This window comes from Melanerpes formicivorus, unplaced genomic scaffold (genome assembly GCF_026170545.1).
Source record: "Melanerpes formicivorus ecotype bairdi unplaced genomic scaffold, bMelFor1.0.p_v2 SCAF_95, whole genome shotgun sequence".
NCBI lineage: Eukaryota > Metazoa > Chordata > Aves > Piciformes > Picidae > Melanerpes > Melanerpes formicivorus.
Window position 1 is genome coordinate 435,448 of NW_027142447.1, and position 25,298 is coordinate 460,745.

Genomic DNA, 25,298 nt, shown 5'->3' on the forward strand with positions numbered 1-25,298 from the left:
TCAGCAGGAACAGACAGGCAAGTTGTGTTTGTCCCACAGTTTGCTGCTCTACATAAACGTTCAGGCCCCTGGTTAAGCTGCAAAACAGTACCTGCCTAGGCCTGTGCTTGAGTGGCAAGGTTTGGTTTCCAAACAGTGACTTTTTCACCTTCCTCCTCAGCTGGATTAGGACCACCAGTCCTTGTAGCAACTCTACAGTCTCACAGGAAGTGAATGATCTGCCAAACGCGTGGCTGGGGTTCAGAAACGAAGCATCTATGCTCCGCCCTGAAAGTAAACCCCAATACTAAACCAGATATGGTGTCATTTAAACTGAGCTGTAATAGCTTTATTGAGTAGATACTACCACATAAAATACACACATTGTGTGCCCTGGGCCCAATCCCTGTCATGCAGGAAATAACCAAACATCTCTCTCTCAAAATGTAGCCCAGTCTCCCTGCTGGCAATGGTCCAGAATGACCATTCAGAGTTCCACCAGCCACAGCAGCTTCTTGCTGGCACCCTTTCCCCTGTGGTCACAGGCTGGTGGGTGCTCCTACAGGAAAGGAGGTTAAACACAAAGCTCCCAATTCCAGGAGGTGTTTCCCTAATCCCTCTCGTGCCGGGAGAGCTGTTAGGCGATGGCTCCCCCTCAGCAGCGACTTGATGCCCTGCTCATCCTCTGGCTGCTCAAGATGTTGTGTTTCACTTCCTCCACATTCAGGCACAGCAGGCTTGGTCGAGGTCTCATTTGTGACACAAATTCCACTTCACTGCACCGAAAATTTCTTAGCTGCAGTGGAGCTGAAGGGGAAAGAGATAACCCATAAGAACTCAGCACAGGCTCCTGCTCTCTCCTAGCACACAGCTGTAGATGTCCCTGGGGGAGGGAAGGCCTTGCAGCAGCTGCTTGGCATCTGCTAAAGCTCAAAGGACAGAATGATTAACGGATCCAGGATGTAAGCTGATGAAGGCATTTGGCCAGCATCCCTCCAGCTTAAGGGAAACAGCCATTCCATGCTGTGAAGTGCTGCACACTGTGCTGCTCACAGGGCTGATGTGTTGGGCTTTGTATCTTTTCTCATTATCAGCAAACTGGCCTTATAGACAGCATTATATGGTATCCAAAAGAGGTTTCCACAGCAGAGCATCCTCTGGGGAGCTCAACAAATCAACCCCTGCAGCACCTGGACACATACTCAAGTGCTAGTGTTAGCATAAGCAGTCAACATCCCCTTAATGCAGCAACTGTGCACTTGTGGCAGCTTGAGCTCAGGTGTCAGCACCCTTGAATTCAAAACTCTTTGCTCCTTTAAATTCTGTAGAAATGGTGAGGATTTCCAGGTTTCCTGACCCCTGACTGCAGACTCTCCTGTCTGCAATCAAAACCCACTTGATTTGAGAGGTCTGCACAGTAGCTGTATCTGGCCAGAATGACCCTACCTGCTCTCCTGTCTGAAATCAAAACCCACTTGATTTGAGAGGTCTGCACAGTAGCTGTGTCTGGCCAGAATCCCATGGAACCATGCTCTTTAAAACAGCTCTGTGCTTCTGAGTAATGCAGAAAAATGTTGTTGCAGCCAGTGACTTTCATAATGCTGTTTCTGTGTTTTCCTGAGTGTGGTTCTGCTAAGGAATAGCTCCACACTACAGAATCCACAATTCAGAGGTCTTGCTGTGTGCACAGTGAGGGCAGCTCTCCTTCCCCGCTCCAGTGAGACAGCTTCTCCCTTCCTTCCCCCACTAAGCATGAGAACAGCCAAGAGTGCTTGCTTACCAGGCTGCAGGATCCTGGAGGGCTTCCTGTCCAGGCTGAAATCCAGCAGGATAGGGCGACAGATAAGAGGGCTCCTGCACAGGCTCCTTAGGTAGCAAGCAACGAGATCCTCAGGTTCCTCTGCACACTGAGGAAGCAAAGGGTGTGTTTCCAGTGAATGTGAAGAAGGCAGGGAGCTGTTGGACCTACTGGATCACCCACAGCAAAGGAAAATCCAGTCCAGCTGAGGCTTTTGAGGCCAGCATGCTGCAATTGCTACTAGAACAACTCACTCACCCCCGTGCCAGTAGCTTCCCCATGCTGGATGGACACACTGCCCCTTCTCTGCACACACTTCAGCAGAGCTTCCCACTCGGGAATGCTCAGGCCCAGTATTGCTGCCACATGCTGGTTCCTGCACAGCACCAAAGCTTCACCTGTTCCATCCTCCACCAGCACCCTATGGAGAGAGCAGGCAGATTGGGATGCAGAGGAAGGTCAGGACAATGCCCCTGGCTCCCTCACAAGGGTCACATCCCAACAATGAATCTCAGGAAAGGGAGAGGGGGGTTTGCTCACATCCAGGAAGACAAGACAATTCTGACTTCTATATCTGCTACTCTGTCTACATCCCATCCTTGATCTGATTTCCCCCCTTGCCTCTGTGGTGTAATTTGTTCCCTCCTGTCCACCTCTGCCCATGCCCAATCTCTGCAGTGCTTACCGTGCACTGGCCTGCCTCACTCCTGTGTGTGATGGACACGCTGGACTGTGTCGAGTGCACCTGCCCTGAAGGAAGAGGCAAGTTACAGCTATGTATAGGCGGGTATGAGAGAGAGAGAGAGAGAGAGAAGGGGAAAGGCTACTGCTTCTTTTCACCCTCCCCTAATCAAGCATACCAAGGGTTAAAGAACTTCACTGCACTTCTGCTAAGTGTCTTGGGTGAAGTTTATATGGGAAGAAAAATCACCTGCTACAAGGTGCTGAACCCCCAACAGCAATCAAGATGGGAAAAGCAGAGCATTAACAGAGCAGTAATCTGCCCTTCCATGCTCTCACTTCACCTCCAGCCCTAGATCCAGCCTGACAGGTATCACACATCACACAGTTGTCACTAATCAGTTGTCACTTTGACACCTTTCTAATATACACATTTTTTTCAGGCACTGGAAAAAGAGGTTTTGGATTTGGGACAGGAACTCTTATGTCTTCTACACGGTAGCAAGGGATCACAGTAGTACCAAGGTTGGAAGAGACCTCAAAGATCATGTATCAGAGTAGAAAATCTGCAAGGCTCCTCACAAATTCTCTCTGTGGAAGCTTGAGTACCTCTTTGAAGATGCTGCTGCAAAGTGAGCAAACCCATTGTATGGACAGAACCAGTACACAGGACAGGTGGCATAAGATCTGTGCCCGGGGTAGGCTCTGCAGGTGAGGTTGCAAGCTGGACAGGAATACAAATGAGGGGGGTGAGGCTTCCCTTGCAGGCCTGGAAGAAATAGGAGTGTGAAAAGCTTGGACCATAGAAACTTCTCTTGTTTCTCTAAGGTGGGAACAGACCCTGGGCTCACCTGGAAGAAAGGTGTAGGTAAGAAGCTGGCAGAGATATGATGCTCACACAGCTGGAGGCAATGTAGGTGCAATAAACATTATGGAATCTGCAATGTGAAAGAATAAATGTCAGGTAGAGCTCCTAGAAACCAAGCTGCTCAGTTTTCTTGGGATGGCTGGGTGGGAAAATAATTTGTAGTAAGGGACTGGGAGACACAAAGGCATGGAAAAGGGATGAGGAATGTCCACATGAGAGAAAAGATGCAGAATTAGTTTCAAAGACAGCAAGAGAGGTCTGAGCTGTGGCCCAGATCAGGGCTCTACAGACAGGGGTACCTTGAGATTTTACGTTCCAAGTTCTGGAAGAGGATCTTGGCTCCAGGCAGCAAACCCCAGAGATGCTGCAGGTAGGTGGAAGCAATGTAGATGTCCATCAAAACATGGGAGTCTGAAGCAACTGAGACACTGAGCTTCACGCTGTGGTCGCTGGCTAGTAGTCTCCCTAAGGCGGCACAAAACCACACACACCATGAGCTCACTCACTGAGCCGGACCTGCTAGAGGTGTTTTTCCCTCCCATCACATCAGATTTTCCAAGTATAGTATTCTCATTCCAATCCCCAAGACACTCCCAGCCCTCTGACATGCAGTAGGATGCAGCATCTTGGCATACTTCCACTATTCACAGATACAGGAGCTCATTTAGCCCAGTGCACGGTCTCTCTGAAAGAGGAAGAAGCAAGAATCAACCTGTTGTTGCCTTGCAGGCTGTCACAATCTTACCCTTCTGCTTTTGGAGGCCAGCAGTCACACATGGCTTCTCATTCTTGGAAGAAGCACACAAGGTCCTCTCCACTATCTCACCAGCAAAAGAAACAAGAGAACCTCTGAAACTGAAAGCAGACCAGGATTTCTGTCCAGCCTGAAGACGAAGGGAGAAGCAGGCTGCCTGACTTCAAGATTGCCACAAAGGACACTGTGGAGTGCTGTTGCTTGAGCCTGGTTTCAGGGGAACCTGCTCTTGAGCAACTGAATCTGGATTGAGGGCAGCTTGCTGCAGGCCTACCCCAACCAGGGGCAAGAGCTGCCTTTAACCCCCTTGCTGTTTCTTCAGGCTCAGCAGTGAAGAAGGCAGAGGCAGTGCAGCCTTCCTTTCTGCTTAACTCCTAGCTCCTTTTCTCAATTAGAGGAAGAGGCCAGCCAAATAACAATTCAGTTTTCTGAGTGAAGACTTGACTGTGCATGCACACCACCTCACATTGAGCATGCCTTGAAGAGAAATGCTTCTGACCCTAGGATCTGAGCAAGTTACACTCAAACAATCAAACAGCAACAAAAAAGTCACACATTTAGCTGCACTTTCCTTGCACTTTCCTAGCTCCACTTCTGACAGGCATTTAGAAGAGGCCTTTGGGAACTGGTCTACAGCAGTAGGAGCTCAATTTTTTTTCTGGACACCATTTTGCAGCCTTGTCACCTGAAATCCCTTTAGCTTTGAGCAATGGGGTGGGGGCAATCTGCTCTGCTTGCACATGGAAAGATTTCCAAGCTAGATTCCTACAGCAGATAATTCATCACTGCTCAACATGGTACTACCTCCAAGAAAGGTCACCGTAGACCCATCTCCTAAGACACAATGACATGCAGTTTGGGGCAGACCAACATACCTGTTGCTAAGTACTTCTGGAATGGAGGAAATTCTCTGGTCCATGCCTGTCAGCACTGATCTGGCTGCCAGCTAGAAGTGGGGGGAGACACAGCCTCAGGAGGATTGCAGTTTAGAGCCATTCCAAGCCAGAGCAGTGAAGACACACTCTGACTGCTTAAGAGCTACGCCAAGCAACTGATGCTTCCTCCTCAGATTAGTTCTGAGCCAGGAAAATGTGAAGCCCAGCAGCAGTCTCTGACAGAGCTTAGAGCAGAACAATCTCATCAACAAGACATTCTGTGTTGATAATATTCTGAGCTAGTTCTGAAGAGATGTACAAGCCTCCTGTGAAAGCCTGAAGCAATAAGGTACTGCATACCTGGTGCTCAGTCAGGCTGGAGATCCATGTCTCATGCTTTAAGTGCCAAGTATCTTGGACAAGCAGGCACATGGGGCAGGATGACCTGCTGAGGAACTTTGGTGGCACAGATGGAAGACAGAGCTTGTCAAACACTTCCAAGTCCTGAGAGAAGAGCAGTAAGGTAAGAAAGAAGCCTATTAAAGGATGGAGACAAAAGCTATAGAGGGAAAGGAAGGACAGGAGTTTGAAGGGCTTTGAAGAAAAACAAAAACTCCTCTGAACTCAGAGCTATGAGAATTTTAGCCAAAGAACTGAAGCAGTTCCTTGGCAAGCTGGATGGGAATTCAAAGCCTCCAAAAAAGCTTAGTCACCCTCTGACTCCTCAACTCCCCCACACAGTAGAAGGTTCCAAGAGGAAACAGCAAGCCGGCCTCTCTTACCGAGCAGCAGGGCACAATGAAGCGATACAGCCCAGCCCGGTGCAGGAATGGAAACCATCGCAGAGACTTCCCCATGAACAGCAGCAGTGCCTGGCAGGGGAGGAGAGGGAAGAGAGGGAAAAGGTGATGAGAAACAACAGAGAAAAGGTAGGAAATGCAAAACACAGCAAGATGAGAGCAAGCCCAGCAGAGGATGCCTGGACTGAGAAATAAGGTTATCGAGGTTATCTTCTCTTAAGAAGGTAACATTTGCAGGGAGGTGACAGAGAGATGGCTCCCTTGAAGAAGCACAAAGAGGTTGCCTGCATAAACATACATCTGTATCCAACACAAAGATCACTTTCCCAATGACTTGGAATCTAGATGCTTAAGTATCACACAGACTCCCTGAGGAGCCAGCTCCCAGCCTTACCAACCCCCACATGCCCCAAAGCTGCCTTCTGCCTCACTTCTTGCCGTGTCATGCCCTCTTCTCCCTCACAGCTGGTCCCCTCCAGCTCTGGTAGAGTCTCAGTTTCTCCGAGGTGGCTCCAGAGCCGAGGTCTGCCCAGCCACAGCACTGTGGCTTGGAAACTGTGCTGCAGCTTCTGTCCTTCTCCATCCTCTGTGGAGAGTTGGTAGTTACGCAACATCAGACCTTCCTTCTGAGTCACAACAAACAGGCGAGAGACACAGCCTGCTCCTCCAGGGCCGCTCTGGCCCCCCTGACAGTTCTCATCTCTCAGACTTTCTGGCTTAGGATCCTCCAACTTCAGCACTTTGGCCTCTGGGATTTCCAGCTCAGATGTTAAGCTGCCATCATCCTTCTTGCTCAAAGAGGAGCTGTTTCCACTCCTGAGGCCTTTCTGGACTTTTTCTTCAGCAGCATGGAGAACCTGAACATCCTCCAAGTAGAACTGCACATAAACACTGAAATGACAAATGGCAGCAGTGAAACTCCCTGTACCTGACACATGTCTCTCCCAAACAAAAACTTCTGGTGAGTCCCCCACAGGTATTCAGCAGGAGCAGCAGAAAGGGTGAAGGAGAGTGCAGCTTAAGAGGCTGGGTGCGTTCTGAGCAAAATGGACACAGTAGGCTTATGGCTGATTACAATCTCCTTTGCTGACAATAGCACAGGGCAGTTGCTTTGGCACTGAAGTACTATGCTCATAAGCAGTTTCACCATCATCCAGCACAGCTGTGGAACTGCAGGAGTGATGATTTTACTTGTGCCCTGAATAAAGGGACTCACCTGGTTTTTTTCTCCCTCACATACTCCAGATTTGCCAGGTGCTCCCAGGAGGGGAAATCAGTCTGAAGGAATCTCTCCACTACGACCTGGTAGTTTTCCACCTGCAAAAGTGATCCTGCAAACACATCAGAGAAAGGAGCTGGGCTAATAAAGAGAGAAGATAAAAGCAGTAAGCTCAGTTTCTTCATTTCAAGGTCACAAGGTTCAGCACCTCCATACAAAGTCTCCTCTTCCTTGTTTCAGAGCTGGATGGTAAAACAGAAAGCCCAGCACCCTCAAATTTTGCTTAGTGGTACATACCTTGGAGAGCTGTATGAGCAAAGGGGCTACCATCCTTATGGCATATCACACAGGCAACTCTGCTGCTCCTGTCTTGCAGCTGGAGGGAACTGCTTCTGGAGGAGACTCTCAGCACACCCAGTAGTATCTGCAACAGAAAGGAAGGCGAAGAGAGCATCAAACACTTCCCATCTCAGAAGGCCATAGATCAAAGTGTGCATTGCAGCAGCTCGAATTCAGCCTGTGTTCAGTACACCACAGTGAGGAAAGCAGTGTCATTCCCTAACATGGGAACAGGCATGCATCAGACAGGTGCTGTTAGGCATGGGGAGAAGTGGGAACTCTCAGAGGCCAGACAGTAAAGGGAATAAAGCACTCACCAGTCGGGGCTGGAAACACCCTGGTGAGAAGGTGCAGTAGGACCAGGCCAGTGCGCGGTTCAGCTCTTGGGTGCCCATGTGCTGAGCCTCCAAGGGGGAGAGCAGCTGTGACGGACTGAAGCCTTCCCAGCTCTTCTGTTCTGCCAAATGGCAAAGTGCTGACAGAGATGGGGCCTGGCATGGGGGGTTGAGGGGCAAATACTAAGAAGAATGAATGAGAAGAAAGAAAGAAAGAATTAATCAATCAGTGAAGTTTCTTCCCAGAAGCTAAACAGGAAACAGCGAGGAGAGGTTCGGAGAGGAGAGGTTCAGAGAGGAGAGGTTCAGAGAGGAGAGGTTCGGAGAGGAGACGTTCAGAGAGGAGACGTTCAGAGAGGAGACGTTCAGAGAGGAGACGTTCAGAGAGGAGAGGAGAGGAGAGGTTCGGAGAGGAGAGGTTCGGAGAGGTTCGGAGAGGAGAGGTTCGGAGAGGTTCGGAGAGGTTCGGAGAGGAGAGGTTCGGAGAGGAGAGGTTCAGAGAGGAGAGGTTCAGAGAGGAGAGGTTCGGAGAGGAGACGTTCAGAGAGGAGACGTTCAGAGAGGAGACGTTCAGAGAGGAGAGGTTCGGAGAGGTTCGGAGAGGAGAGGTTCGGAGAGGTTCGGAGAGGTTCGGAGAGGAGAGGTTCGGAGAGGTTCGGAGAGGTTCGGAGAGGAGAGGTTCGGAGAGGAGAGGAGAGGTTCGGAGAGGAGAGGAGAGGAGAGGTTCGGAGAGGAGAGGTTCGGAGAGGAGAGGAGAGGAGAGGTTCGGAGAGGAGAGGTTTGGAGAAGAGAGGAGAGGAGAGGATCAAGTCTCCTCCCGAACACCTCCAGTGATGGTGACTCCACCACCTCCCCAGACAGCCCATTCCAATGGGCAATCACTCTCTCTGTGTAGAACTTCTTCCTAACCTGCAGCCTAAACTTCCCCTGGCACAGCCTGAGACTGTGTCCTCTTGTTTGGGTGCTGGTTGCCTCGGAGAAGAGACGAACCCCCACCTGGCTACAACCTCACTTATGGTAGTTGTAGAGAGCAAGAAGGTCTCCCCTGAGCCTCCTCCTCTCCAGGCTAAGTGACCCCAGCTCCCTCAGCCTCTCCTCACAGGGCTTGTGCAGAGCATTTACTCACCTTCTGCAGGGGACACTGGTGTGTTTTGCCTAAAATTTCCCCATAGATGTCTCTTGCTTGCTCCCTAGCTGGCACCACAGCTTGCAGAAGGGGGTCAAGAAACTTCTCAGCAGCTCCTGGGCGCCTGTGCCTAGAGCCCAGCAGCAGTCGAAGGCGCCCAAAGAAACAAGAAAATCTGGGGAGAAAAACAAGAATCCAAATAATTAACAGCTTCAGCAGTCCTCACTTTTGAGTGAGCTTCCATCTCAGCCCCTGGGCTCACTCGGCAGCAGCCAGCCGCACGCGCCCCGGCGCTTTTTGGTCCGGTAGGTCCCGTGGCCAGCGATGGACATGGTGGGGACTCATAGCAATAATTCCTTCCAAAAATCAGTGTGGACCCAGACTGGGGTGGAACATCAGCACGTAGGTGTCCAGGTATCTGGCTGCAGAGAGTGCTGCAGCCTGGCACTTGAGATGCAGGGTAGTGAGGACAACTCCTGCATTAGAATAGAACAGAATAGAATAGAATAGACCAGACCAGACCAGGTTGGAAGAGATCTTCAAGTTCATCACATCCAACCTATCATCCAACACCACCTAATCAACTAACCCATGTAACCAAGCACCCTGTCAAGTCTCCTCCTGAACACCTCCAGTGATGGTGACTCCACCACCTCCCCAGGCAGCCCATTCCAATGGGCAATCACTCTCTCTGTGTAAAACTTCCTCCTGACCTCCAGCCTGAACCTCCCCTGGTGCAGCCTGAGACTGTGTCCTCTTGTTCTGGTGCTGGTTGCTACAGAGAAGAGACCAACCTCTGCCTGTCTACAACCTCCCTTCAGGTAGTTGTAGACAGCAAGAAGGTCTCCCCTGAGTCTCCTCTTCTCCAGGCTAAGCAACCCCAGCTCCCTCAGCCTCTCCTCACAGGGCTGTGCTCCAAACCCCTCCCCAGCTTTGTTGCCCTTCTCTGGACACCTTCCAGCAAGTCAACCTCCTTCCTAAACTGAGGGGCCCAGAACTGGACACAGTACTCGATGTGTGGCCTAACCAGTGCAGCGTACAGGGGCAGAATGACCTCCCTGCTCCTGCTGGCCACACTGTTCCTGATGCAGGCCAGGATGCCATTGGCCCTCTTGGCTGCCTGGGCACACTGCAGGCTCCTGTTCAGCCTACCACCGACCAGTACCCCCAGGTGCCTCTCTGCCTGGCTGCTCTCAGCCACTCTGACCCCAGCCTGTAGCACTGCCTGGGGTTGTTGTGGCCAATGTGCAGAACCTGGCACTTGGATGTGTTCAATCTCCTGCCCTTGGACTCTGACTATTAGGTGTGAGCAGACCGACTATGTGCTTACCCTGCTGGCCAGACTGAAGGATGAGGTTGCTAGACTAAGAGCTGTAAGGGAATGTAGAAGGGAGATGAACTTGAATAAGCAGGCTCTGCAGGCCCCCCCAGCAGAGGCTGGCTATCCAAAAAGCAGTGGGGAATGGACGCAGGTTCCCCTCAAAAGACGCAAGGTTAAACCACCTTGCCTCCCCTCCCTTTCCCCACTGCCCTTGGAAAGTAAGTATGGGAGCACTGGAGGTCCAGGGTGAGGTAATTCTGATGCCAGAGGACACACCATCTGGGGTTTTCCCTGAGGCTAAACAGCCTAAGGTTAAACAGCCTAAGGGTAAAAAGCCTTCCCCCAGCATCAGAACAAGAGGACACAGTCTCAAGCTGCACCAGGGGAGGTTTAGGCTGGAGGTGAGGAAGAAATTCTACACAGAGAGAGTGATTGCCCATTGGAATGTGCTGCCCAGGGAGGTGGTGGAGTCACCATCACTGGAGGTGTTCAGGAGGAGACTTGATAGGGTGCTTGGTTTGCATGGTTTAATTGATCAGGTGGTATTGGATGATAGGTTGGACTTGATGATCTCAAAGGTCTCTTCCAACCTGGTCTGGTCTGGTCTGGTCTATTCTATTCTATTCTACCTAATTTAGGGATTCTTTCTACTTGTAATGAGTGAATGTGCTGTGTGGGACAAGAACTAAGGAGAGCACAGAACAAAACCTGTGGTAGTGTGGAAGTTGAATCCTCCCACTACATAAAGCGCAGCTAGACTCAGTGGGAGAAGCGAAGGGCAAGCTGTATTTTACAAGCAGAATGGAATGCAGTGAATATATACACAACATACAGCATTTACAGTACCTACAGAGATACACAGGAAACAATGTGACACAGAAACACTCCCCTGAGGAGAAGCCTCCCCAAAGCCTTCTCTCTCTTCCCCCCTTTCTTGTCCAAGGGTAATTGGACGGAAAAAGGGTTAAAAGAGAAATGGATGTTAAGGGAAATTTCATTAGTGCAAAGCAGTTGCTAGAGAAGTTACTTCTCTTATCTCATAAGCTTCAATCCAAGGTCAGCAGCGTGCACCCCAGCCAGGACCAGAAGAGAAAAGCAGAACAGACTGAACTCAGACTGAGTTCTTAAAGCCACATTACTATTGACCTACCAAGGAAATTTGTTTAGAGTTATCATAGTATCAGTCAGGGTGGGAAGAGACCACAAGGATCATCTAGTTCCAACCCCCCTGCCATGGGCAGGGACACCCCACACTAGATCAGCCTGGCCACAGCCTCAGCCAGCCTGGGCTTAAACACCTCCAGGGACAGGGCCTCAACCACCTCCCTGGACAACCCATTCCAGGGCTTCACCACTCTCATGGGGAAGAACTTCCTCCTCACCTCCAGCCTGAATCTCCCCACCTCCAGCTTCATTCCATTCCCCCTAATCCTGCCACTACCTGAGATCCTGAGCAGTCCCTCCCCAGCCTTCCTGTAGCCCCCTTCAGATACTGGAAGGCCACAATGAGGTCACCTGGGAGCCTTCTCTTCTCCAGACTGAACAGCCCTAACTCCTTCAGTCTGTCCTCACAGGAGAGGTGCTCCAGCCCTCTGATCATCCTCCTGGCCCTTCTCTGGACACCTTCCAGCACCTCCACATCCCTCTTGGAATAGGGGCTCCAGAACTGGAGGCAGTACTCCAGGTGGGGTCTCAGCAGAGCTGAGCAGAGGGGGAGAATCACCTCCCTTGACCTGCTGGCCACACTTCTCCTGCTGCAGCCCAGGATCTGGTTGGCTTTCTGGGCTGCAAGTGCACACTGAGAGCTCCTGTTGAGCTTCTCCTCCACCAGCACCCCCAAGTCTCTCTCCTCAGGGCTGCTTTCCAGCCAGTCCCTGCCCAGCCTGGATTTGTGCCTGGGATTGCCTCCACCCAGCTGCAGGAGCCTGCCCTTGGTCTTGTTGAACCTCATGAGGTTGGCTTGTGCCCACCTCTCCAGCCTGTCCAGGTCCCTCTGGATGGCCTCCCTTCCCTCCAGCCTGTCTGCTGCACCACACAGCTTGGTGTCATCAGCAAACCTGCTGAGGGTGCACTCAATGCCACTGTCCATGGCACTGACAAATTATCTTTGTTTTCCTTTCTTACACCTAAGCATTTCAAGCTAGAGAATCCTGCAGCTGTCCCTTTCTCAAAAGCATAAAACAAAACCATAAATTGATTAAAAATAATAGGACCACGTGGGCAATGCAGCTGGGTGTCAGGCAAGCAGACAAGGCAAAGGAAAACAGACAGGCCAAAAGCCTGAAACTGGCCAAAATGTTGAAATCTCCCCTAGAGTCATACAAACAGACCTGCAGGTGTCCTGGCTGAGCTTGATGTGGTTAATCACGTTAGGTATACTTGGCTTGCTTTCTTTTACAGGATGGGGAAAACAACCCAAAGGAATCACACACACAAAGGTAATTTAAAAGTCACAAAGCAGAGACAACCACAGAGTGCTCTTCTTCCAAGGTTTTCCTCACATTAAGGTCGTTTCAGATGTTTATCTCACTGCTTTTCATAGACTCAGTAAGGTTGGAAAAGACCTCAGAGATCATCAAGGCCAACCTGTCACCCAACACCTCAGGACTACTAAACCATGGCACCAAGTGCCACATCCAATCCCCTCTTGAACACCTCCAGGGATGGTGACTCCACCACCTCCATGGGCAGCACATTCCAATGGCCAATTACTCTCTCTGTGAAGAACTTTCTCCTCACCTCCAGCCTAAACCTCCCCTGGCACAGCTTGAGACTGTGTCCTCTTGTTCTGGTGCTGGTTGCCTGGGAGAAGAGACCAACCCCTATTTGGCTACAACCTCCCTTCAAGTAGTTGTAGTGAGCAGTGAGGCTCCCCTGAGCCTCCTTTTCTCCAGGCTAAACAACCCCAGCTCCCTCAGCCTCTCCTCACAGGGCTGTGCTCAAGGCCTCTCCCCAGCCTGGTTGCCCTTCTGTGGACACATTCAAGTGTCTCAGTATCCTTCTTAAATTGAGGGGCCCAGAACTGGACACAGGACTCAAAGAGTGGCCTAACCAGAGCTCAGTACAGGGGCAGAATGCCCTCCCTTTTCCTGCTGGCCACACTAATTGTGATGCAGGCCAGGATGCCATTGGCCTTCTTGGCCACCTGGGCATACTGCTGGCTCATGTTCAGCCAGCTGTCAACTAGTAGCCCCAGGTTCTTTTCTGCCTGGCTGCTCTCAAGCCACTCAAACCCTTTTGCAGCCTTGAAGCTAAGCCTGAACATCCTCTCCTTAACTTGAAAGGTAAACAGTGTTGGGAAAACACACAGCTGTGAATAACAAAGCTTTCCTTGGCCTGGGAAGAGAGAAAAGACATTCAAGCTCTGATGTGTATTCAGTAGAGAGGCTAGCTACTGCTCTTGCAACATCTCTGAGGTGTCTCTGTGTGTTTTCTCTCCGTGCCAGCCTGGCACCCAACATGTCACTGAGAAGGATGGTCACTGGGAAGGAATGTGGATGGGACAGAGGCCTATTCTTCCACTGAGTGGGCCTGGAGGCTCATTCCTACACTGATGTCCCACAAAATGGCTTAAATGCTTGTGAAACTGAACAGAATTAACAGCTTGACCGCAGTGTCACCCTCTGCATAACAGCAGATATGAGGTATAAGTATTACCATGTTTTTGTATCTGAAGCAGGGATGAGGAAGGGAAGGAGGGATGACCCAGGGAACTATAGGCCAGTCAGTCTCACCTCTGTGCCTGGTAAGATCATGGAGCAGATCCTCCTGGAGACACTGCTGAGGCAGAAGAATAATGAAGAGGTGATTGGGCACAATCAGCACACCTTCACCAAGGGTAAATCCTGCCTGACAAACCTGGTGGCCTTCTATGACAAAGTCACAACATTAATAGATGAAGGCAGAACAACTGATATCATTGATCTGGACCTGAGCAAAGCTTTCAACACTGTCCTGCACCACATCCTGGTCTCCAAGCTTATGCAGGATGGGTTCCATGGATGGACCATTCAGTGGATAAAGAACTGGCCTGATGGCCACACCCAAAGGGTGGCTGTCAATGGTCCATGTCCAAGTGGAGGCCAGTGACAAGCAGAGTCCCTCAGGGATCAGCACTGGGACCAGGCTTGTTTAACATGTTAGTTGGTGCCATGGACAGTGGCACTGAGTGCACCCTCAGCAAGTTTGCTGATGACACCAAGCTGTGTGGTGCAGCAGACAGCTGGAGGGAAGGGATCCATCCAGAGGGACCTTGACAGGCTGGAGATGTGGGCACAAGCCAACCTCATGAAGTTCAACAAGAGCAAATGCAGGGTCCTGCAGCTGGGTGGAGGCAATCCCAAGCACTGATATAGGCTGGGTAGTGACTGGCTTGAGAGTAGCCCTGAAGAAAAGGACTTGGGGGTGCTGGTGGAGGAGAAGCTCAACAGGAGCTCTCAGTGTGCACTTGCAGCCCGCAAAGCCAATCAGCTCCTGGGCTGCATCAGGAGAAGTGTGGCCAGCAGGGCAAGGGAGGTGATTCTCCCTCTCTACACTGCTCTGGTGAGATCCCACCCAGAGTACTGTGTACAGTTCTGGAGCCCCTATTCCAAGAGGGATGTGGAGGTGCTGGAAGGTGTCCAGAGAAGGGCCAGGAGGATGATCAGAGGGCTGGAGCACCTCTCCTGTGAGGACAGACTGAAGGAGTTGGGGCTGTTCAGTCTGGAGAAGAGAAGGCTCCCAGGTGACCTCATTGTGGCCTTCCAGTATCTGAAGGGGGCCTACAGGAAGGCTGGGGAGGGACTGCTCAGGCTGTCAGTGAGTGATAGGGCTGGAGGGGATGGAACAACAACAGAAATGAGTAGATTCAGATTGGATGTTAGGAAGAAGTTCTTCCCCATGAGGGTGGTGAGACACTGGCACAGGTTGCCCAGGGAGGTGGTGGAAGCCTCATCCCTGGAGGTGTTTAAGCCCAGGCTGAATGAGGCTGTGGCCAGGCTGATCTAGTGTGGGGTGTCCCTGCCCATGGCAGGGGGGTTGGAACTAGATGATCCTTGTGGTCACTCCCAACCCTAAGAGTTCTATGAGTCTATGATTTTCCTGCTTACTCAACCCAGTAAACCAGAAGCAACTGCCACTGCTAGTAGTATCCAAGCACAGGCATTTTGCAAACTCTTTGTCTAAAAGGCACCCAGGTAGCCTACTGAGCAGATACACATAGCCTGACCTGAGAAGAACTGTCCTTACCTCTCCTCAAACGTCTCCAGGAGGCTCACCAGCCAGAGGTAGGCGGGCATACCGAGGTTGTAGCGGAAAAGCACCTCTAAGTAGAGGTTTCCTGAGGGAGCTGGTGGCTGGTAGGGGGTGCTGAGCCTTGAGAAACTCTTCAGTTTGATGGTGCTCCTCAGGCAAGCACCAAGCACAACGTAAGGGAAGGATAGCAGAGGCTTCTGCAGGATGTGGACGCCAATGAGCTGAGATACACAGACGTACAGATGAAGAGAGACAGCTAGTCTGCCACCATTCCCCAAACCCATCATCCCATCCTAAATCCTTTGGCACCTCACTGGATTTGTATATAAACCCACTGGGCACTGTATATAAACTGGGCACTGTATATAAACCCAATGGCACTGCTTAGGGAGGAATCTGATAACATCCATTTTGGCACCCAGAACCAGGCCTAGACAGTAAGATCCTCAATTCTGTTCCAGAAACTTGCTGCAATGTTGCTGTAGTCTTCTGCTGACCCACATACTCAGGAGTCAAGCTCAGGGCCTGAGTCTTTTCCATCAAACTCCATGCCTCCTAAGTCTCAACTTACCTCCACACATGCTCCTGGTCGGAGTCCACGTGCAGAGTTCACCAGCTGCAGGTAAGCAAGGCACAGACAGACTTTGTCATCCAGTAAAAAGAGGCCAGCTTGCACATTGAGTATTTTGGTGACAGTTCCCTAAATGGAAAGCAAACAGGAAGTTAAAGGAATGTAGAGAGTCCCAGAACATAAAAGACTCCTAGGCTTGAGCAATTAAGAAATTAATTCATAGTGAAGAGAAAACTTTGCAGGCCAGAAGCTGAAATCCTAGAGCATGAGTGGGTGAAGGGTGACAGGTTGGACTTGATGATCTTTGAGGTCTTTTCCAACCTTATTGATTCTATAAGGCTAACCCCATGAATCCTCACCACATATGAGATGATCTTGGACTTTTTGGTTGATGTCGGCATCTCCTCTTCACTTCCCAGCTCCAAGGAGTCACTGAGCTGCTCATCAGACTCAAGGGAAGAAGAAGACTCAGTGGATTCTCCTTGCCAAGCACTGCCCAGGGGCTGCTTCCCCACCTTCACTGTACAGTCAGGCAGAAGGCAGGAAGAAGCACCAGTGACGAACATCCTGTGCCCGGTTTTCTTCAGGCTGGACATACTCAGGCCTGTTATTGTGTACCTGTGACCCAACTGGAGGACATGATGCCATGCCAGCTGGTTGGGCTTCTGGAGCAGAGAAACCAAAAGTAGTATTCAGCATTTCCTGCTCTGGAAAGAATTCCTCCTGATCCAAACACCACCACCCAAAAAGACCCTTTCCCCTGAGAGGAATGTCTAACACTCTTAGCAAAAGGGTGATAGCTGCAAGATGGTCAGAGACACTGCAGCTGCATGAGGGAGGAGGGCTGTATTTCTGCAGGGCATAGAACTAGGCTTCTTACAAGGACCATTGCAGGTTGCATGGAATAATAAAAAGCTAAATTAAAAGCCAGGAGTCACCAGTAAAAGGAAGCACAAACCAAATGAGAAAGTCAGGGGCAAACTTCAAAGAATTAATCAACCAGCACATACAGATACAGTGAACATCAGCAAATTCCAAGGACCTACCTGCACTAGCACAGGGACACAAATAGCTGAGGTGAAGCACTCCAGGAACAGAAAGAAGAATGTCTTGTGGTGAATATGAAGGAGAGACCCAAGTCTGGTCAATTCACCTGCCACTGTGAGATTGGATTTCCTCTTGCACGGAGTCCTGAAGGGCAATTGAAGAAGCAAAGGAAATCAGGCATGAAAGAAGAACTCAAAAGCATCTCAGCAGCAAACCAAACTAATATGCAGCAGGCACTTTCGAGAAATATAGGGTCCAACCAAGGAATAAAGATTATCAGAGAAGCTTTCAAAACAGTATTTGGCTACAAAACTCTAACTTTTATATACTAAATCCCTTTCACACTGGGAGAAGAGACCAACCCCCACCTGGCTACAACCTCCCTTCAGGTAGTGGTAGACAGCAATAAGGTCTCCCCTGAGCCTTCTCTTCTCCAGGCTAAGCAACCCCAGCTCCCTCAGCCTCTCCTCACAGGGCTGTGCTCAAAGCCTCTCCCCAGCCTTGCTGCCCTTCTGTGGACACATTCAAGTGTCTCAGTATCCTTCAGAAAACCTCTTTATCCAACTCTCTATCTCACCCCTCAGGTTTTTTTGAGTGTGTTACTCTCCCTCCCATCTGTGTGAGGAGAGAGGGGAGCTCGTGAGAGCAGGCTGTGTTAACACAGGACACAAACCAAATTAAGCCAAAAGGAAACTAAAAGGAACTGGAAGAGCCTGACTAATGTCATTTTCTTGTTATTATCTACTTGAATTTGGTTATCATTATCTACTATCATTATCTACTATTATCTATTTGGTTGTGATTATCTACTTGTTCTTATCTATCTTGAATTATCTACTCAAGAAGATCCAACATGATCTAGCACTCAGTCATGATCAACTACAGTAAGATTTGCAATTCCACTGGCTGCATTTTCACACACTCTAAGTATATGAATATGAGCCAGCAGTGTGCCCAGGGGGCCAAGAGGGCCAATGGCATCCTGGCCTGCATTAGGAATAGTGTGGCCAGCAGGAGCAGGGAAGTCATTGTGCCCTGTACTCTGCTTTGGTTAGGCTGCACCTTGAGTCCTGTGTCCAGTTCTGGGCCAATCAGTTTAGGAAGGACATCAAAACACTTGAAGGTGTCCAGAGAAGGGCAACAAAGGTGGGGAGAGGCCTTGAGCACAGCCCTGTGAGGAGAGGCTGAGGGAGCTGAGATTGTTTAGCCTGGAGAAGAGAAGGCTCAGGGGAGACCTCATTGCCCTCTACAACTACCTGAAGGGAGGTTGTAGCCAGGAAGGGGTTGGTCTCTTCTCCCAGGCAAGCAGCACCAGAACAAGAGGACACAGTCTCAAGCTGTGCCAGGGGAGGTTTAGACTCAAGGTGAGGAGGAAGTTCTTCACCGAGTGAGTTGTTCATCATTGGAATGTGCTGCCCAGGGAGGTGGTGGAGTCCCCATCCCTGGAGGTGTTCAAGAGGAGATTGGATGTGGCACTTGGAGCCATGGTTTAGTCATGAGGTCTGTGTTGATAGGTTGGACTCGATGATCCTCGAGGTCTCTTCCAACCTTAGTGATACTGTGATTATTTCCACTGAAGGCAACAGATACTCTTATCAGCTAACATTTAACTGGCACCTTTATCTTAGCATTCTGATAAGAACTTGACTGGTGGTGTATATTAATATTAGAATCTAGAATTACCTTCAAGACTCCTTCTGGCCCACTGTAGGCTCAAAAAGATTAGCTAAAGTAAATTTTAGCCTCTGAAAGTTGCATCATCACTTTGTTCTCATGTCCTTTCTGTAGTATCAAACTACAGCTGGAAACAAGTAAACTTTGCTTTACTTGGTCAAACCATCCCATGAAAAGCAGGTGTTTACCTGGAAGTAAGCAGTGGCTCAGCTGATGCTGGGGAGGTAACTGGAATGCTGTCAGCTACTTCCTTTGGGGGATTTATCGGCACAGGATCCATCAGGATTTCCAAGTACCCTGTTGTGCTTTGGTCTGTCTGAGGTATATATGACCAGCTTGGGAAGAGGAACAGTGACTCCAGCCACTCAAGTGCAAAATGCAAGAGCTAAGACATGAACAAGACAAAAGCCTGAGATGAGCTACATGTTTCCTCAGCACTGTTTGCAGCCTTCGTAACTCATTTTCCCTTGCATGCACAGCACAATCTCTTGTTCTACTGCTGGGCTTCTTCACTAAGTAACTGCAATGTTTTCTGCCCACTCTGGTATCTTGCATGGAGAACTTCTGTCCTTCCATGCAACTCTGGAACAGATTCCCTGTTTTCTGGGTTGCAGTCACACCCTCTCAAGTAGGTGATAATTAATTCACTGCAAGGCTCAGTTACTTTCTCACCTGCTTGCCTTTCTCCTGTGTTTCCAGTTAGAAGTTCATACAAGTTTAACTTTTTCCTGATCTTCCCCTCCTTGAGAAGCACAACCTCAGTGCGTTTTCATCACCACTCTAGGGGTTACCTCTTACCTAGACTCCCCTTGCAATGGCCTCCACAGGGTTTTTAATTCAACTGTCATGGAAGCTATTATTTCCCACAAGTATATCACCAATGCACTACTGAATACCCAGGACAATTCTCCAAAAGGTTATTTCTGCTCCACTAGCTGGGATTCAATACACTGGGGCTAGTGCTATAACCTGCAGGTCTCTCAGGATACTTCAGAATTTAACAGAGTGGTATGTTTGCCTGTCTTTGTTTTCCAGGCCACTGCATTCACTATTCATTCTCCTAGCAATGGCAAATGTGACATGTTCTACCCTCTCCTCAGGATGTGAGCTTGTTGTTTCCCTGCCTATTACACAGATGTGTAATTTCCCTTGCTGCAGGCTTTGGCACACCCTTTGAAGCACTTGGTGGTCTGTGAGACTGCCCCAGAAATGGGAATGGACACAGAATGCCTCAGACTGAGGCCATACCTCACATGGAATTGTCCCGGTATTGTCCTTCACATACAGGCAACCATCTACCAGTTCTCCTTTGTTCTCTTGCCTGCCTTCTGTGAGATAACCAACCAAGATCAGGTAAGTCCTTGGCAAAGCACTGTGCATGGGTAAAGAGCCTTGTCCTTGACGAGCCCATTCTTTAAACTCATTAGTGCTCCAGGTCAGGTGGCTGCAGCACGGTGTGCACTGCTGATGCTGCAGCTCAGAGACAGAGATGAAACTGGGGGGAAAAAAGTGCAAAAATACAGAAGGATGTAAGAAAAACTCTGTCAGCAGCACTTGAGGATTACAGTGATCATTTCAGAGTGGAGAAAGCTTGGCTAAGTCAGAAGAGCCTTAGCTATTGGCATGTTCAGATGATACCGCACGGCAAGAACCAATTCATGCACTGGCAGGGATCAATGACCTCTTTCAGCTCGCTCAGCTTCTGTTCTGCTTAAGCATCCCCTCTGAAAACAGGGAGTCTTTGCTACTATGGTTACCTGAGCAGGCACACAGAAGAAAAAAGTCCAATAACTGTGAGGTAATAAAATGGAAACTGCTTCAAGTACATATGGGGGGAGGTGAGAGGGAAAAGAGTTACTAGTTCAGACATTTTTAGCTTGAATAGGAGACAGAGAACACTACAATGGCTCAACATAGTTTACACATCTGTAACAAACACAGGTAAATGCAGACTAATGACATCATTCAGTGCTAAAATTGCTGAACTGTAGTAAACCTACCAGGGGTAAGGCTGATAGGTTGGACACGATGATCTTGAAGGTCTCTTCCAACCTGGTCTATTCTATTCTGTCCTATTAGCAAGATTGAACAACTTCTAGTGTCACTTCTGGAACAGATTTTCTCCTGCAGATAGCTTGCACAATAAACAGCTGAGAGACTGCAAGCCAATAATCTGAGACTGGGCCTTCACTTATAAGAACACAACCAAGTGAGTCATAGTATCATAGTATCAGTCAGGGTTGGAAGGGACCACAAGGATCATCTAGTTCCAAGCCCCCTGCCATGGCCAGGGACACCCCACACTAGATCAGCCTGGCCACAGCCTCATCCAGCCTGGGCTTAAACACCTCCAGGGATGGGGCCTCAACCACGTCCCTGGACAACCCATTCCAGGGCTTCACCACTCTCATGGGGAAGTCCTAAATCCTTCCACCTGTCCCTTTGGCTTTGGCATCAAACCAACAACATGTGAAGCCAACTGCAGGTTAGTATCTGTTGTGCTTAGGCTGACCACAGTACTGAACATGGAAGAACCAAGCAGCATCCTCAATATATTATAAGCCTTTTCAGTGTTTATATGACCATGGCAGCAGTTGTCACTGTTGTTTCTCCAGCATTTTGGCTCTCTGTGCTACAGAACCAGTTGAAGTCCTGACTCCATGTTAACATCATCTAGAAAAGAACAAATGACAAACTGGAACATGTCCAGGTGGGCCTTCAAAGCCTTCAGAGACAGAGACTCCACCACCTCTCTACACAGCCTGTTCAAGTGCTCTGCCACCCTCAAAGTAAAGAAGTTCCTTCTCAGGTTTAGATGGAACTTCCTATGTCCAAGTTTATGCCCATTACCTCTTGTCCTGACACTGGGGACCACTGAGAAGACTCTGCCCCCATCTTCCTGACATCCACCCCTTAGACATTTGTAAGCATTAATAAGATTCTTCCCCAGCTGCTTCTTCTCCACGGTAGAGAACCTGGGTTCTCTAACCCAGCTCTCTCAGCCTCTCCTCACATGAGATGTTCCAGTCTCCTAATCCTATTAGTGGCCCTGCACTTCACTCTCTGCAGGAGGAAGCTGAACAGAAAAAAATAGATCAGCTGGAAAGCACATGAGAAAAATGATGCATCCTCAGAGACACAGAGGCACTGGGAATAATGCTGGTACCTGTGATCTTCAAGGAGAACACAGTGCTGCTCATGTTTTCACCACGTGCTGACTGCTCTTGGGGAGAAACCAAAACTACAGCAGTACACTGCATCCTGGTTATCACATAAAGAGAACTAACTGGACCCTCTTGGGTTGCTCTAGAGCTTGATAATCAGCTGTGGATATAGTGTGCTGCAGAACACTGGCCTCAGAATCATTTTGACTGGAATAGACCTCCAAAATCATTGAGTCCAACTGTTATCTAACTCCACCAAGGCTGGTGCTAAACCATGTCCCTCAGCATCGTATCTCTGCAATGCTTAAACACCTCTAGGGATGGGGATTCAACCACCTCCAGGGATGGGGATTCAACCACCTCCCTGGGCAGCCTACTCTGCTGTTTGTAAACCCTTCCAGTGAAGACATTTCTTCTAACAGCCAAACTAAACCTCCCCCAAGGCTATTTCTTCTCATCCTGTCACTTGTTACTAGGGAGAAGAAACCAACCCCGACTTGGTTCCAGCCTCCTTTCAGGTAGTTGTAGCAAGCAAGGTCTCCCCCTCAGCCTCTTCTTTTTCCAGACTAAACAATCCCAGTGCCCTCATCTACTCCTCACAAGACTTGTTGGACCTGCTCCAGGAACCTCCAAGTCTTTCTTGTCTTTTAGGGCTCTAAACCTGAACACATACAAGACAAATACCAGCCGCTTGGAACTTGTTATGAATTCCCCTAAATATAAACCAAACTCTGGGCTAAACTTCATACAACACAGTCTAAAACAAAACCACAAAAGGCTTTGATAAGAACAGTTTAACTATTGTGAAAGACCTACCACCTATGTTTATAAACTGTTAGTATAAAGGCCACAAATCCCTAATCAATACCAGTTGACTTCTGCCCCCAAACCAGCTGTGCCAGGGGTTTTAACAGACAACCATCGTTTACCTGGGCCTGAGCACAGCCTTCGACACTGTCCCACACCACATCCTGGTCTCCAGGCTGGTGACACATGGGTGTGATGGGTGACCACTAGATGGATAAGGAACTGGCTTGATAGCCGCACCCAAAGAGTGGCTGTCAATGGCTCCATGTCCCAGTGGAGGCCAGGGACAAGCAGAGTCCCTCAGGGATCAGTCCTGGGACCAGGCTTGTTCAACATCTTTGTGAGTGCCATGGACAGTGGCATTGAGTGCACCTCAGCAAGTTTGCTGATGACACCAAGCTGTGTGGTGCAGCAGACAGCTGGAGGGAAGGGAGGCCATCCAGAGGGACCTGGAGAGGTGGGCACAAGCCAGCCTCATGAGGTTCAACAAGACCAAGGGCAGGGTCCTGCAGCTGGGTCGAGGCAATCCCAGGCACAAATCCAGGCTGGGCAGTAACTGGCTGGAAAGCAGCCCTGAGGAGAGAGACTTGGGGGTGCTGGTGGACAAAAAGCTCAACAGGAGCTCTCAGTGTGCACTTGCAGCACACAAAGCCAATCAGATCCTGGGCTGCAGCAGGAGAAGTGTGGCCAGCAGGGCAAGGGAGGTGATTCTCCCCCACTGCTCAGCCCTGGTGAGACCCCACCTGGAGTACTGCCTCCAGTTCTGGAGCCCCTATTGCAAGAGGGATGTGGAGGTGCTGGAAGGTGTCCAGAGAAGGGCCACGAGGATGATCAGAGGGCTGGAGCACCTCTCCTGTGAGGACAGACTGAAGGAGTTGGGGCTGTTCAGTCTGCAGAAGAGAAGGCTCCAAGGTGACCTAATTGTGGCCTTCAAGTATCTGAAGGGGGCTACAGGAAGGCTGGGGAGGGACTGCTCAGGATCTCAGGTAGTGATAGGACTAGGAGGAATGGAATGAAGCTGGAGGTGGGAAGATTCAGGCTGGATGTGAGGAGGAGGTTCTTCCCCATGAGAGTGGTGAAGCCCTGGAATGGGTTGGCCAGGGAGGTGGTTGAGGCCCCATCCCTGGAGGTGTTTAAGGCCAGGCTGGATGAGGCTGTGGCCAGGCTGATCTAGTGTGGGGTGTCCCTGCCCATGGCAGGGGGGTTGGAACTAGATGATCCTTGTGGTCCCTTCCAACCCTGACTGATACTATGATAAGCGAGAGAGAGACCTCCTCATCTGCATCACTCTCAGCAAGTTGTGTGCTTTTCATAACGGTAAGCACCCAAACACCTTTTACCAGCTGCAGCAAGGACCACACCACCCTAGATTCCCCCCTTCCGAGAGTTCACAGAGGTAATCATCTGCTGGCCAACAGCTTCTGAGACCATACACAGGACAGTGTCCCGAGTGGACTAACAGGACCTCCTCGCTCGGGACGCTGCCGCGCACAAGCTGCGCTGTACAGCAGCTCGCTCTCAGCGTGATGCTCCACTTCTGTTTACACATTCTACCTACCGCAGATGAGCGGATACGGCACTTAATCATTCCGCAAGAGCCGGCGGAGGCCCACAGAAGCCAAGAGAAGGCGTGCGGTTACCCATCTCTGACAACGCTCCTCCCACACCCAGCATCCGGGGTGGGTATGGCCCATGAACGAGCGGCGCCCGCCCGGCAGCCATGCGGAGCCGCCAGCTCCGCCGCCCCGCGCCAGTGCTGCAAGCCTCCTCCTCCGCGCAGCCCTGCGCGCCTGTGGCCTTCCTCCGGGGCGCGCCGTCCACGTGTGAGGGTCAGCCCAGGCCCACAGGGACTCCCCCCGCCCCGTCCCCTCATTCCGCTCCGTCCCTCCTCTCGCGTCCCACTCTCTCCTTCCCTCTGCACCCCGCGGTCACCTGTAGCCGAGTGGCAGGTCCCCGCCACTTGCTTTCCGCAAGCTCCGCAGCACCGCGTCCAGCGGCGGCGGCTCCGACTCGCCAGGCTCCTCCAAGGCAGGAAGTGCTCGGTGGACGAAGTCTCGAGCCGCCTGCAGCCAGCGCTGCTCCTAGGGAGAAGCAGAGAAACGGTGTTTCAGCGCCGTGTGACGGGAAGGACCCGGAAACCCCTGGGTCACTCACCGCAGCGCTGGGCTCCGCCATGACAGCTCCGGGCCGCGCAAGCCTCACGACATTACCATGGCGACGCGGCGGCGGGAAATGCGCAACACCTGCCGGGAGTGCCGCCGACCCGCCCGCCTGCCAGGCCCCGCCCCTCGCCTCCCCTCCGGCCAATCGTCGCCGCCTGCGCTGGGTCCTTCGCCCCCCCTCCCTCTCGCCGCAGGCAGTTCGCAGCTGTGGTTGCCGCTCAGCTTCGGGGCTGGCGGACGAGCTGCCAGCTGCTCCTGCGGTAGAAAGGTCTCAGCGGCGGCGAGAGTCTTTTCCCTCACCGAGTCATCCCTTACGCCATGGTTGGCGAGAAGCGGGAACCTGGAGGGCTCCGTAGGCTGGGAGCCAAGCGGCCCCGCTGGCAGAGGAGCTGAGATGCAGTTACCGTGTGACAAGAGAGTGGCGAGCTGGGTTCGGTGCTCCTGAAGACAGAGCCTCGCGAAACACTTGAAGAGCTGGCAGCCCACAGGAAGACGGCGGGGAGGGAGGAAGGAGTGGGCTTGCCAATTCTGCCGAAAGTTAGAAAG

The 25,298-nt window shown here is 50.7% G+C and overlaps 1 protein-coding gene across 1 annotated transcript; it reads right to left on the reverse strand.

Moving 5' to 3' along the window:
* Nucleotides 1-282: 282 nt before the first annotated feature.
* CTC1 (CST telomere replication complex component 1) lies at nucleotides 283-24,804 on the reverse strand. Its single transcript, XM_068165998.1, has 24 exons — nucleotides 24,745-24,804; nucleotides 24,523-24,671; nucleotides 19,868-20,114; nucleotides 18,808-19,004; nucleotides 16,945-17,089; nucleotides 16,258-16,563; nucleotides 15,899-16,027; nucleotides 15,322-15,548; nucleotides 8,775-8,949; nucleotides 7,631-7,831; nucleotides 7,272-7,398; nucleotides 6,972-7,086; nucleotides 6,187-6,646; nucleotides 5,738-5,827; nucleotides 5,316-5,459; nucleotides 4,956-5,026; nucleotides 4,072-4,181; nucleotides 3,626-3,791; nucleotides 3,310-3,396; nucleotides 3,068-3,227; nucleotides 2,463-2,527; nucleotides 2,036-2,198; nucleotides 1,760-1,886; nucleotides 283-786 (listed from the first exon to the last, which is right to left on the reverse strand). The coding sequence occupies exons 1-24, from the start codon at nucleotides 24,763-24,765 to the stop codon at nucleotides 635-637; spliced, it is 3,834 nt and encodes a 1,277-aa protein (XP_068022099.1). The 5' UTR covers nucleotides 24,766-24,804; the 3' UTR covers nucleotides 283-634.
* Nucleotides 24,805-25,298: the final 494 nt, after the last annotated feature.

Bases quoted from the DNA above. Each gene is read 5' to 3' on its own strand.
- CTC1 (XM_068165998.1), bottom strand. From the start codon at position 24,765: ATGGCGGAGCCCAGCGCTGCG. The intron at 24,672-24,744 runs GTGAGTGACCCA...GCTTCTCCCTAG, and splicing joins TGGCGGAGCCCAGCGCTGCG to GAGCAGCGCTGGCTGCAGGC. The intron at 7,832-8,774 runs GTGAGTAAATGC...CATTCTTCTTAG, and splicing joins ACCAGTGTCCCCTGCAGAAG to TATTTGCCCCTCAACCCCCC.